General features: G+C 44.4%; 1 protein-coding gene across 12 annotated transcripts in view; it reads right to left on the reverse strand.

Moving 5' to 3' along the window:
- Positions 1 to 309: 309 nt before the first annotated feature.
- Positions 310 to 14,870, reverse strand: part of arnt2 (aryl-hydrocarbon receptor nuclear translocator 2) — a 715,479-nt gene continuing 700,918 nt past the window's right edge. For all 12 annotated transcript variants that reach the window (XM_085968885.1, XM_085968886.1, XM_085968889.1 and 9 more), the window contains 2 exons: positions 12,501 to 12,646; positions 310 to 4,317 (listed from right to left, as the gene is read on the reverse strand). In XM_085968885.1, the coding sequence (XP_085825011.1) occupies positions 4,219 to 4,317; positions 12,501 to 12,646 (245 nt within the window). In that variant the 3' untranslated portion in view covers positions 310 to 4,218. The remainder of the gene's footprint in view (positions 4,318 to 12,500; positions 12,647 to 14,870) is intronic.

The following is a 14,870-nucleotide window of genomic DNA, read 5'->3' on the forward strand; positions in this document are numbered from 1 at the left end:
CTCGCTCTATCCCCCGCCCGTTATATGCTCGCTCTGTCCCCGCCCGTTATACGCTTGCTCTATCCCCGCCCATTATACGCTCACTCTATCCCCACCCGTTGTACGTCCGCTCTATCCACCCCCCCATTATGTCCCGTCTGCTCTATCCCCGCCCGTTATACGCTCGCTCTATCCCCCGCCCATTATACGTCCGCTCTATCCACCCCCCCGTTATACATCCGCTCTATCCACCCCCCCGTTATGTCCCGTCCGCTCTATCCACCCCCCCGTTATGTCCCGTCCGCTCTATCCACCCCCCCGTTATGTCACGTCTGCTATATCCACCCCCCCCCCCCGTTATGCGTCCCGACCCATTTTTCTTTCTATTGAAGTCAGTGGAAAAGAAAGAGTATCGAGCCGAGTGTAAAATGAGCGGCCAATCCACCCTCGTCCAAGTTGGATTTTACCCCAGTGTTAATACTTGGTCCACAGCAAATCGTTTCATTAAAATAGCTCTACATTTGTAAAGAAATAGTTATTCAAATGTCCCTATACTAAAACCTGTTTGCACAATCACATTTACAACTATACTGACTTGATAAACATTATATTTATCTAACAGTGGAGCTAAATTTTTTCCTCAAATGAAACATATTAAATGGCACGGCAGTATACAAAAATAAAAGCACTTTAGCAGAAATTAGAATGCTACATTACATAAAATTACATCAAAAATACTTACAAAACACTGAAAATACAGAATATTTTCTAAAACAGCTAGTCCACTGCATTTCTAATACAACTATTTACAGCTACATTTTTTACTATTTACCTCTGCACTTAATTTCTACAGAAATTAGAGCCTTTAATCTAATGCAACTGGCAGAAGCTTGAACACTAGACAGCTTTAATATGTTACACTCAACATTTGCTAGACGTTATGGGTTTCTCAAAGAAAATATTAACTTGACAATGGTGTTTTAATTAACTCCAAGAAGGATTCTTTAATGCAATACTGAAATCTGTTTAAACAGCAATTATTCTACGTTAACATTTTTAAGGTGAAAATCCTTTTCTGGGCATTGGTTGTCTTAAATAAGTCTATGTGGTATTTGCATTGTTTATGTTTTGTGATTGACTGAGGCTAAGCCACATTTCCAACTAGCGTATTAGAACCAAAGATTTCTTCAAGATCCTTCATCTCCATTTGAGGTGGGGGAGAAGAAACAGCTACGGTTAAATTGGTTAACACTCAGAACCACTCACTGCGAAAATAAAACGAACCCATGGCATTTCACAAAGTAAGGGCAGAGAGCTTTGGATGCCTGTATTGGTTTAATGTTACTGCGAAGCCCTATCCTCGTCTTCACTGACCTACAGTGGCTCCTGGTCTGGCAATGCCTCGATTTTAAAATTCTCATCCTTCGTGTTCAAATCCCTTCATGGCCTCACCCCTCCCTATCTCCGTACATTCTCCAGCTCTACAACCCTCTGAGATCTCGGCGCTCCTCCAATTCTGGCATCTTGCGCATCCCCAATTTTGTTTGCTCCACCGTTGGTGGCCGTGCCTTCAGCTGTCAAGGCCCTAAAAGCTCTGGAATTCCCTTCCTAAACCTCTCTCTCCTTCTTTAAGTCTCTTCTTAAAACCTACCTCTTTGACCAAGTTTTGGTCACCTGTCCTAACTATTCTTTATGTGGCTCGATGTCGAATTTTGTCCGCTAACGCTCCTGTGAAGCGCCTTGGGTGGTTTTACTCCGTTAAAGGTGTTCTAGAAATGCAAGCTGTAGTTATTGTTTAACTGTCCCAGAGAAGCCCCATTATTGGTTTAATGTTACAGGTTGGACAAAAGATAAGACAGTTGAGTAGAGCCAGGTTTGACTATACATTACTGTAGAGGAATTGGAAGATGGAAATAACTCAATCCCCAAACAGGATTGGAAACAAATTCTGCACCAAGCGTTAATTTAAATTTTAAGATTTATTTCCAATATACCTAATTGTAATTATTAGTTTACTTTTGACACTGGGTTAGCGAAAGGAAATTCTTTGAGAGGTTTTACTTCATTGATTTGGAGAGTATGGGAACTTATCATTATTCTGGCCTTATTTGCTTTTTATTTTGTCAGATACAAAGGAAATGATTCATAGGAATGTCAAGATCATACATCATCACCCCCCTTATATATAATTATAAATGACCAAAACACTTCATTAGTGGGACTTGCACAGCAATCCAGCAGCTTAAGGAATGTGAATCTGCTTCTCCTTCACCGCTCAACATCACGGTTTCTTTTTCAGATCTCTTGCTACACCTGCTCCTTCGTGAATAGTGCAGCTCATTCACCAGCTAACTGCCCAGAGGTGCATTCCATTAGGTTTTGAGTAATTTCCTTAGGTTAAACCTCAGGAAATTGGCACAGGGCACTCCTCTTGGTCAGCTGCTTTTAAATGTCTTGTTCAGCAAAGTGGCAAAGACCTCATTCCCATCCTTTAAGTTGCTGTAAATCAAATGAGGGAAGGAACGTTCTCTTAAATGAACACTGGGGTGAAATTATGGTCTTTTGATGCTGATCTTGAATGAAAGGAGATGTTTATCTTCTACAAATTATTCCATATATAATTCAAAAAAATCCTAGTCAAACCAAACTGTAGTATCTTTTTACATTTACAGTGCTATCTAAACCAGATCAATAAACAAACAAGGTTTTAAAAGCAATCATTACAATTTAGATTTTTTTTTAAAAACAACCTTTTGTAGTGCCCGAACGTTTAGAGAATGCAACAAGCTTGGAAATTTAATGTGTTAATTCGCATTCACTTATGAACTTGTAATAAAACTGGAAAGTGCGTTGAGGCAATTATACAGCACAAGCTACAATAAAGTTTATTGTAAGTGGGATCTGTTCTGTCCTATTTCACTTATTTGGGTTTGGGACAGGTCATTAAATCATATTTTCGCCTGGTATACATCATAACCACCTAACCCTCCAGAGAGTAAATACTGTACGAGTTAAGAATGACCACCATCCTATCCCACTATTGTCAAATTATGGCATTGCAGGACCCAACACCTTCCATAATGTATCCATTCTTGCATCTAATGTTTGCTATCTCCTTGGTTCTATTGGTACTGATGATCCTAATACAAGAATAGCCCACCTTACACATGACTGACAAACACCACTGAGGACCTGCCCAGACTACAGTAAAAACTCACACAACTACCACATGTAGTACTGTCTGCAAGACATTGAAGTTAAGGCATGAATCTGAACAGCAAATGGCAACTTTTACAATTGTAATAATGAATACAAAAGGGAGCCCTTGAAGAAATGCGCTGATAATAATTAGTCTGAGAGAGTCTGGACCAACTGTGAGATGCACCTCCCTGGTAAGGCATGGGATGTGAGAGAATGGCACACTCACACTGATCTGCTAGGTAGGGTGAGAGGAAGGAGAGGAAAGGGTTTTATTGGTCCCTCCCTTCCTCTCTGGAATTCATATTTTCAAGATAAAAATTCCCAATGTTGATTTTTGACCAGTCTCAGTTTTCAAAACATCCAGACTGTGCTGGATCTTGCAGGAGGGGGTTATCTATAACCCAGTGATTAATACCAATGAACACTATGTTTGAGCAAGTCGTGTAAGATACAGGGTGAATGGAAATGGCCAATCATGTCAAACAGCTACAGTGTAAAGTAAAAATATTCACTGTTTGTTGAATCTTTCTTTAGATCACAGTTGTCACTTGTCTATAAACAGTGAAATGCCTCATTTTCAATTTAACTTAAAAGTATTTGCTTATTCTGCAAGACTGAAAGAGGATTAGATTATAACTTTTCTTTAATTGTTTCCTGTAACAGCTCTTTTTACATGCTGTGTTGCCCATTTCTACAGCAGTGCGTAATAGTCGTTAGGACAGCAGTTAGATTTCAGACACAAACATTATGTTCTAACTGCTGACAACTGGTCAAATAACAACTGGGGTATTGTAATTGTTATCTCACTGGGCAAGGGGGATGATCTTACAAAGTTTGGGAACACTGTGGTATTCATTGTTCCAGTCCCCCCAAGTCGTTGCCTGGAATGTATGATATAGCTTGCTAATGTAACTGAATTGAATCCATTTGGTTTTATTTAAATGGCTCAAATTTTCTCAAACTGGTTCCTTAAGCCAAAACTCTTTGCCGCACTTGTGTGCTCACCTGTTACTGAGCAACTAGCGGTTTATTAGCTATTTATTCAGAAAATGACGGGAACATGCTTAGATCAGCAAAGTCCTCGTTGTTGTAATTTCCAGTCCCCTGTGTTGGATCTCCAAGCATGGACAACATATCCTGCAGGTAGAAAACAATCACAGGCTTAGCGTTCTGAAAGAATTCGATCCTTCTGTAGAAAATCTAGTGCAAATATTAAGCCTTATGAAAACATTACCACAAAAGACACCCAGAATGGGAGCATGCAACGTAAACATGCAGTTATATATTGAGATAACATACATGCAAGTGTAATCGATGTAGATTAAAAACTGTTGCACACTGTGGAAGACATAACAGGTTTAGTACCAAACATAATGTTTGGGCCCAGAAGCAATACACATTATCCCACACAGGTCTCAGTTGACCCTACCTTATAGGGTCTTCCTCATTTTTGAAATGATTTACATCCTCCACACACTGTAGGAGTATAGAAGGGATCTGGGGAAACCATGGGCTGAGCACACACATTAATTCCACCATGACTCTGGAGGTAAGCAGTGCTGCACATGCACTCCTGCTCCAGCACTGTAGAAAGGGGGGGGGGGGGGGGGGGGGGGAGAATCTTGGGGAAGATGTATTTCATTTGAAGAATGAAAACGGCTCTATAAGGCAAACAGTAGAAGTGTAGGGTGCAGCCAGCTAGCCATGTAGCGATCTCCTGCTCTATCATTGCCTTGCCCTAGGTCCTTGCACCATAAGAAGCGAATAATTGTTAAGACTGTCTATACTGCTCAAGTCCCGCGAGCATCTACGTAACAGAAACACTGTTCTACCTGTGTGGTGGCAGAAGATAAAATGATGGGACAATTTCTTAACCCAACTGAAACTTTGAAACGATCTTGTATAAAAGCTCAGACTGAGTCTTAAGGACTGTCCTGTCAGAATGCAAAACAAATTACAGTGACCTACAATAAGAGCTTGTAGTTCTCTCACTTTTCGAGCTGGGACCAATGCTGACAACAAAGCAGTTGACTGAGATCCAAGAGTCATTGGCAATATTTGGCGCCAATTTCCTCAGCACCAATTGGTGCCATTCTGTGTTCAGCAACCGCCGATTTCTTGGCCTTACTGTGCTTATCTACCTTATCCTGAATAATGTGGGTAACACACTCCAGCCGTTCTTTACATGAGGTTCATGAACTGAAGGTAAATTTGGCAAGTCCCAGGGCCACACTTCAGCAACAAGTAATGTATGGAATGACGGTGAGTGTCAGTGATTGTGAATAGACTATTGCATTTCACACAGATCTTACAGCTTTTGGCATTTGTTGGTGCAGATATGCTTACTCAGCTGTTGAGGAAGTTAGCTTCTTTTTGATGTATGCCAAGTATTGCAGAGTTAAGTGCCGAGGGTGCACGGTCACCATAGACAGCCGGGGAACACTAATCAAGTATAACCTTCTAATTTGTGCCATAGCCTCTTGGACGCTAATGTTCCTGTTTGTTTTTGCCTGCTTTATTTTATCTCTACCTGGCAGTTTAGGGAGCATAGGATCACTTATTGAACCTAGAGAGATTTTTAAAAATTCATTCTCGGGATGTGGGCACTACTGGCAAGGCTGGTATTTATTGGCCATCCCAAGTTTCTTATGGTTAGATACAATTGAGTGGCATCCTAGGCCACTTCCTAGGGCAGTTGTGAGTCAACCACATTGGTGCAGGACAAAAGTCTCATATAGGCTAGACCGGGTACGGACGCAGGTTTTCTTCCCTGAAGGACATTCGTGATCCAGTTGGGTTTTTATGACAATACAGAGCCGATATGGTCACTTTTACTGGTACCAGATTTTTTATTTCCAGATTTAAAAGGAAGAACTGAATTCAAATTCTTAAACTGCCGTGGTGCGATTTGAACTTGCATTCTCTGGATTACAATCCAGTAAGTAGCTTAATTTGACTTCCTTTTGTTTGCTTGTCCTGAAAAAGACACCCTATGATGTTTTCTGAAGGTTCATCCCCTGATGCGGACACCTTCGTTTCCTGGGAAACCAGAAAAGGAAACAGAAGAACCTGGACTGGCGGATGAATTAACAGGGTTGATACTCTGTTGGACTAATCTAACCTATTGTAGATAGGCTAGGGAGTTTGGCCCAAGCAAGAGAGATCTCTAATAAGAAGCAAAGAACCTTTAGTTGGGGCAAAAAAGAAAATGGCACAATGGCATGTGATGCAGGAGTAGGAGGCCACACGTGTCACTTTCTGCAACATCAGCGGGTTTTTACATGCAGAGTTTCCTCAGAACCTATTGAGCAAATTTTACTCTTAATGTGTGGTGGTTATCAAATGTGTAGTGTATGTACCCGTCTACCTTTAAGAGAACTATTGTATGTAACCGTCCACCTTTAAGAGAACTACTTTAGGTGTTGCACTACTTTGTTGGCTTCTGTATACTGTAATACCGACGGTGACCACACCGGTATATAAGTGCTGTGTCAGGATTTATTGGGCAGATTCGCCCTGACCTTCGAATAGTAAAGTCCTGTTTTAAGTTACTCTGGTAGTCTGTGTATTAATTAACTAAACAACCCACAGATTTTACAGTGGCGACGAGTCCGATCGTACCCTGCGGCAACAATACTTCTGAAGCAGTTAACGAGCGTCGAGAAGAGGCAACCGCCCTCGTCATTCTGCTGGGAGAAAACTCGAGTCTGCAGAGCTGGAAAGGAGGAAGAATTCAGAGACAAAGACTTCCATCAGCAACAGGCACTGACTGTCCCTTCTGCCACGGTGAGGAGTGAGCCGATCAGCACGAGAAGCAAGCCGGCCACGGTGACTGTGAGTAAGGGAAAAGTAAAAAGGATAACCGGAGGATAAGGGCGGTGCACTCGACCATGGTCGAGGGGGAAAGGAGCCGAACAGAAGTCGGGCCCAGAGGCGCTGAGACTGGGGCAGCGTGGAGCAAGGAAGCCGCGGTACAGACAGGCTGGGGACGCAACGGCGTCGTGAGACAGCTAGACCGCGACCGGCGAAAAAGGCCGGGCAGCGACCGAAGCCACGAAGCGCTGCGACCGGGAGCGTAGGCGCGGGAAGATATAAAAACTCAGCCGCAGCCGGGGAGGGAAGCACCGGACTGCGAGAGGGCTGGGAGGCGCGATTGGGAGCCGAGCGAGCGGGAGAGGCAGAGCCGACCAAGGGAGACTGAGCGAGAGCCAGTCCAGCGGCTGAATCTGTTCGCCGTCAACGGGGTGTAGCCAGCGCCGGTAGAGCCGAGCGAGCGGGAGAGAGACAGGGCCCGAGCAAGGGGAACTGAGCGAGAGCCAGCCCAGCGGCTGAAACTGTTTGCCGTCAACGGGGTGTACCCAGCGCCAGTTGCCCTGCCGAGAAAAGGGAAAGCACTGAAGCCGACGCGCAGGCTGTGAACCTGAAAGCCAGCGGCTGTCGCCCGTGGGGAAAGTGTACCCCTCCCGCCAGGGGAAGAAACGCGGGAAGCCGCCATTAGGCGGAGAAGAAGACAGAAGCGGGGAACCGCCATTGAAGTGGGCGGGGAGAGAAGATAAGCACGGGAAACCGCCATTTTCGCGGGAACCGCCATCTTGAAGAAAAAAAAAGAAAATTTAAAGAAATAATCCGTGGTGTTATCAGGAAGAGAGGAAGATGCCTAAGCGTGGTAACATCAACGATTTTAATTCCGAGGTAGAAGACTGGGCCACGTATGTGGAACGCATTGAGATCTATGGTGAGGCCAATAAAATAGAAGATGACGACAAAGCTATAACCTTGCTAAACTCGATGGGCGCGAAGACATACGGGCTCTTGAAGCATCTACTAGCACCAGCTAAACCGGCGGATCAGACTTTCGATGATATTGTTGCTGTCCTGAAGGATCATTTTAAACCCGCACCACTGATGTTAGTGGAACGATCCAAATTTTACGCGAGAACGCAACGGAAAGAGGAAAGCAACGCGGAGTACCTGATTGAACTGCGTAGGCTAGCGAAACACTGTCAGTTTAGGGAAAATCTGGCAGAGGCACTCAGAGACAAATTCGTGTGCGGAATGTCGAAGGAAGAAACACAAAAACGACTGCTCGAAGAGAACGATCTTACACTTGATAAGGCTGTCCTTATTGCTGCATCGAATGAAGCCGCAGCGAAAGGAACGGCGGAAATGCAGCTGAAGGCAGCGGCACTCAGTGTGCAGCAAATTACTTCGGGTACAACGAAATGCTATCGTTGTGGGAAGACAACACACGACCAGAACCAATGCTGGTTTAAAAACCAGGAATGTAGGAAATGTGGCAAGCTCGGTCACATAGCTAAGGTATGCCGGTCAGGAAAGAAGACCAACAATAATGAGTCACCACAAAAGAGGTACAGAAAGGTACATGAGGTGACTAGGAAGAGTCCGGAAGAACAGAATTCGGACTCACACTCCAACTGCAAGGAACTGGATAGTCTGAGAATTCACAATGTGAGTAATGAAGCTGACCGACAAGCTATCTGGATCACACTACAGATTGCAAAAGTCCAAGTGAAAATGGAAGTGGACACCGGATCGGCGTTGACGGTCATGAATAAGCATGATTATAAAAAGTTATTCAAGCATATTCCCCTACGGGATACGGAACTAGTATTGCAGACATACACGGGGCACAAAGTATACCCCATCGGAAAGATAGAAGTCAAGGTGAGATACAAGGACAAAGATCACCAAAGGATGGACCTGTATGTGTTGCCTGAGGGAGGTCCGCCACTTCTGGGACGGGAGTGGATCAGGAAAATAAAGATAGACTGGCATTCACTAAACACCATGACGGTAGATTCCGGAAAGGAAGATGTCGAACCTGAACGGTTGTCCAGAATATTGGACGAAGCTAAAGAGGTATTCCAGCAAGGACTGGGAACACTGCGAGGAATTAAAGCAAAGGTTAAGATTGCAGAACATGCAAGCCCAAAATTTTTCAAAGCCAGATCGGTACCTTACGCGATACGACCTGCTGTGGAGGCAGAACTGGAAGAACTTGAACGATCAGGGGTACTGTCAAAAGTGGACTGGAGTGAGTGGGCCACGCCCATTGTTCCCGTCATGAAGTCTTCACCAAGTAACAAGCCAGGGGGACCGGGGAAGGTCCGCATCTGCGGAGACTTCAAGATCACAGTGAATCCGGTGCTTCACACGGTACAATACCCGCTTCTGCGGATTGAAGATATCTTTGCTTCGTTGGCTGGAGGGAAACACTTCACCAAGATAGACCTGGCACAGGCATACTTACAAATGGAAGTCGAGGAAGAGTCGCGTCAGTACCTCACCATCAACACACACAGAGGCTTGTATCGTTATAATAGACTGGTTTTTGGGGTAGCTTCGGCTCCAGCAATTTGGCAGAGGGCCATGGAGCAGGTATTACAAGGAATTCCAAGCACGCAGTGTTACTTAGACGATATCCTGATTACGGGAGAAGACGAGGAAGAACACCTCACAAATTTGAAACTGGTGCTCACTAGGTTGAAGGAATATGGCCTTCGAGTTAATCGCAAGAAATGTGAGTTCTTCCAAAAACGGATCTCGTACTGCGGTCATGTCATTGACCGAGAGGGGCTGCACAAGTCACCTGATAAGATAGAAGCTGTCGTGAAGGCCCCCGCTCCGGAAAACGTATCACAGTTAAGATCATTCTTGGGGTTGATTAATTATTATCACAAGTTTCTGCCGAATCTATCCACGGTGCTGCATCCGCTGAATGCTCTGTTGTGGAAAGAAGTACCATGGAAGTGGAGTGAGGAATGTAAAAAGGCCTTTCGCAGAAGCAAGGCGTTGATTACCTCTGAAGAAGTGTTGGCTCATTTCAACCCAACGTTACCTCTTCGTCTAGCTTGTGATGCTTCCCCCTATGGAATTGGAGCAGTACTTTCACACAAGTTACCAAATGGCTCGGAAAGGCCAGTGGCATTCGCGTCCCGATCATTGACCTCCGCGGAGCGAAATTATGCTCAAATAGATAGGGAGGCCCTCAGCCTTGTGTGGGGCGTAAAGAAATTCAATCATTACCTGCAGGGCAAGAAGTTCACATTACTGACAGACCACCAGCCGTTGGTGTCCATATTCAACTCTAACAAGGCCGTTTCCACCATGACAGCGCAAAGGTTACAGAGGTGGTCCGTGTTACTTGGGGCACACCAATATGACATCGAATACAAAAGGTCCAAACAGCATGGAAATGCTGATGGGTTATCGCGTTTGCCATTGCCGATAGTAGAAGAAGCGACTACAGTGGACCCGGTAGAGATGTTCCACTCATCCATAGTGGAATGTCTACCAGTAACAAATTCGATGATCGAAAACGAAACAAGAAATGACCCGACTCTCTCATGAGTCTATGATTTAACGGTGGAGGGATGGCCAGCACAGGGCGAACCAACGCTGCCAGCATTTTCGCAGAGAAAAGAACAGCTGTCAGTGTGTCGAGGAACCCTGATGTGTGGATCTAGAGTGGTGATTCCACCCAAACTTCAACAGAAGGTGTTAAAGGAGCTGCACGAGGGACATCTGGGTGGAGTGAAAATGAAGAACCTAGCAAGAGCGTTTGTGTGGTGGCCAGGCATTGATGGGGACATTGAAGAAATCACTAAGAGCTGTCTAGGATGCCAGAAGGTCCAAAACGTGCCACCACAGGCTCCTCTACATCCATGGGAGTGGCCCTCATCTCCTTGGCAAAGGGTACACATCGACTTTGCTGGTCCATTTATGGACTCAATGTTTCTAATAGCGGTGGATGCACACTCCAAGTGGCCGGAGGTAATAAAGATGTCCACCACCACCACGGAAAAAACCATCACAGTGTTAAGGACCATGTTTGCTAGGAATGGGCTGCCGGAACAGATCTGTTCTGATAATGGACCGCAATTTGTGTCCGAAGAATTCAAGAAATTCTTAAAGAGCAATGGGGTTAAGCACTACACGTCAGCCCCATACCATCCCGCCTCCAATGGATTGGCTGAAAGGTTTGTCCAGACCTTCAAGGCGGCCATAAAGGCCATGGGTAATGAAGCCATTAACTTACAACATAAGGTGGATAGCTTCTTGTTGGCGTACAGGAATGCAACACATGCGGTCACAAATCAAACTCCCGCCATGATGTTTTTTAATAGACGACTAAGATGCCGGCTGGATTTGCTTAAGCCAAACGTCAGAAGGGACGTAGAGAACCGGCAATTCCAGGGCATGAATGAAAGGCCAACTAGATCTTTTCAGATAGGTCAACAAGTTTTGGCCCGGGACTACCGTACCGAGAAATGGCAGCCTGGAACTATTGGAAAAAGGCTAGGGCCGTTGATGTATACGGTGGACATTGGGGACAGTATAATAAGGCGCCATGTTGACCAGATCATAGGGTCAGCCACAAATGGCCAACCTACTCCACCACCTTACACGGTTAATGTTGAGACAGAGATACCCAGAACACCTACCTCCGATCTGGTAATACTGGAATCAGATGAACCTGACACTGTCCTTCAAGCCGAATCGACCTTGCCAGAAGCACCTACTACCCCGCCGGGAGTTACGACACCACCGAGGCGTTATCCGGACAGAGTCCGGAAACCTCCAGAGAGACTGAATCTGTGAACTGTCTTGCATAAAGTTGTATATATGTTATAATGTATGTTTAATGGGGAATCAGTATGTTGTAAGCTAAAAAGGGAGGATTGTAGTGTATGTACCCGTCTACCTTTAAGAGAACTATTGTATGTAACCGTCCACCTTTAAGAGAACTACTTTAGGTGTTGCACTACTTTGTTGGCTTCTGTATACTGTAATACCGACGGTGACCACACCGGTATATAAGTGCTGTGTCAGGATTTATTGGGCAGATTCGCCCTGACCTTCGAATAGTAAAGTCCTGTTTTAAGTTACTCTGGTAGTCTGTGTATTAATTAACTAAACAGCCCACAGATTTTACAAAATGAACAGCTGCACATTTCTTCAATTCAACTCAGAGACTGTTTACAATTTATATATGTCAGAAAAGTACCATTTAATGCTAAAATAGCAAAAAATGTGTGTTTTTTTACACGTGGAAATCGACATGAAAACCGATGGTGGCTGTGTTGCACGGTGCTGCTGGGAGTAATTACGTAATGTTGGTGTAGATTTTAATTTGGTCACCTTTGTTCAATCCAAGACTGTGAGTGAATTATGGACATTTGTAAATTTCTGACTGAGGGCACTCTCATGAGCAGATACTCGGAGGTGCCGTGAAGTCATCAAAATCGCCAACAGATTAATTAATACTCGTGCAAACCTATTTAATGAGCTCCCCTCACCTGAAAGACCTCAGGTTGTCCTTGCTGTTGGTGCGTATGCTGCTCATTTGCCTGTTGATTGTGATGCTGGCCTTGCCATTGAGACCACACGGCCGAGCCTTCCGATGATCTGCCCTGGAACTGTCCGCTACTCTGTCCACTCTCAGCTGTGGAGGGGAGATTTCAATGCACGTCAAAAAACATCAGCTACTTTTAGAAAAAGTACAGTGCTATCAGAATTTTTTTTACCACTTGTGACTGACAGAAAACTAAACGTTTTAACAAATTTTACTGGGACGATAGGTGTCAATTAATGTGCAGTGTTGCAAAATCCAAAATCGACACAAAGACTATATGAACAGTCCATTTCTTCATTGATTTTTTAGGGAAACTACCATGACATTGTTCACATTAAGTTGGGGAGGAGGGTCCTGGGAATGGAGAGCAGCGAGAAGCATCGATAGCAACAAAGGCTTTACCAGGTGAGGGGAAAAAGCAGCCACACTAGGAGCTTAGATTTGGGAAACCGACAAATATAAGCTTGTTGAAAAGAGCAAAAACTCAACCCAGGCCCCTAAAGAGAGTTGGGCTTCAGGGGGCATCACTTCAGTAAACACATTCCTAATAGGAGTTGGACAATTTTATGAGCGAGTTGAATTTTTTTTAACCATTTATATATTTATGTTGTTGCCCCAATTTTTCATTGTTTACGAGATATTCCTTCAGGTTCAGTGTCCTGTAGCCTCACGTTCCCTACAATCCAGAATGCAAACTTTACTGCCCATTATGTAGTTAAATGAACGAATGGCACAGGGACCATAACACAGTATGTTGCCATGGTTACTGCAATATCGCACGTGCTGCCATCCATATTCTCCTTTCTTTATGGAAAGTGGGCTGAAAAGCACTCCATCAAGGGGAGGTACAACTGCAAACCACAGCCAGATAATTTTACATCAAATACATGAACGAGCAGAATACAATTTTCACCGTGTGGTCAGGCAATTCCCTGTGCTCCTGGGATAATGAAAAAATAATAAGGCTCAAAGCATTACTGACACCATAGGCATCAGCTCACTCTCAAGTTAGCTGGTTGAGGCTTTTAATTTCAGGATGCTAGGGCTTATTAGCCCATTCTGTCTGCGTGACAGAAAGAAAGGGAGGGAGAAGTCATGAGAGAGTGGGAGAGAGAGAAAAAATGAGCAAGCGCGAGAGTTCTCTGACCTCTGCCTTAAGTCTGTGTGGTTACTTGCTGAGCTGTTGATCACCAAGGGCTCCAGATGGGCCCACCCTTAGAACAGTGAGCAAACAACATATCTCTCCTTGTTTAATTAACCCAGAATAGCTGGCGATCAGCAATGACTGAGAGCAATCCTTTCCTTGATAAGCATCCTAGGCCGTCAGCAATTCTGACCATTTCAAATAACTGATGTCCTGGAGTTGTCCCATTGCTTCAAAGGTACAGAAACTTGCACAGGTAAGCAGTATTGGTGCTGGCATGTTTCAGCTGTGACTCCCTCTCTGGGTAGTTAATTACCATGACGATCAGCCTGGTTTCATTTCCACCAGCTTAACACTAAAACAACTAACTGAATTTACATTACAGAAATGATAAAAATCTAAAAATCCAGTTCAGGCAATACAGGTTGTTATAAATCTCATCATTCATCAAGAAACTACTCGTGAAATAACGCTGGACGGCCAGCTGGTGGCGCTGCCCAAGGAGTATAAATACTCGGGCGTGGGCCCAGCTTGCCAGGGACATTTTGTAAGACAAGGAACTAGTGAAGTACAACTAGACCTCCATGTTCTGAAGCAAGTTGATTAAAGCCTTGCTTTATGCTCAAACCTAGTGCGTAGTGAGTTTTATTACGTCAATTTAATCAACTTGATATCGACTCCACGCTTTGGGTGATTTCGGGAACAGCCAGCTATGACTCGAACTGTAGAAGGGAACTCAGACAAGTAATCGATCCATCATGGAGGAACTACTCAGCCCCGCCCATCTCGACCTGGACCCGAATTCACTTACAGCCGCTAAGGTGTGGAAACACTGGTATCGTACCTTTAGCAACTTCCTTGAGGAGTGTGGTGAGAATGTTCCTAACAAGTTACGAATGCTTGCTAATTATGTATCCCCTCATGTGCTTGATTATATCGAAGACTGTGTAGACTATGACGCCGCTATCCAAATACTACAGCAGCTATATGTCAAGTCCCCAAATGAAATTTTTGCTCGGCATCTACTGGCCACAACAACTGACAACAACCCGGGGAATCACTTGACGAATTTCTTCAGAAACTTCGCAGGCTCAGCAAGGATTGTAATCTTAAAGCTGTTACAGCTGAGCAGTACCAGGAGGAGTTAATTCGTGATTCCTTTATTAATGG

Source organism: Somniosus microcephalus, chromosome 27 (genome assembly GCF_052327205.1).
Source record: "Somniosus microcephalus isolate GS21.2 chromosome 27, FLI_Smic_1.0, whole genome shotgun sequence".
Lineage (NCBI taxonomy): Eukaryota > Metazoa > Chordata > Chondrichthyes > Squaliformes > Somniosidae > Somniosus > Somniosus microcephalus.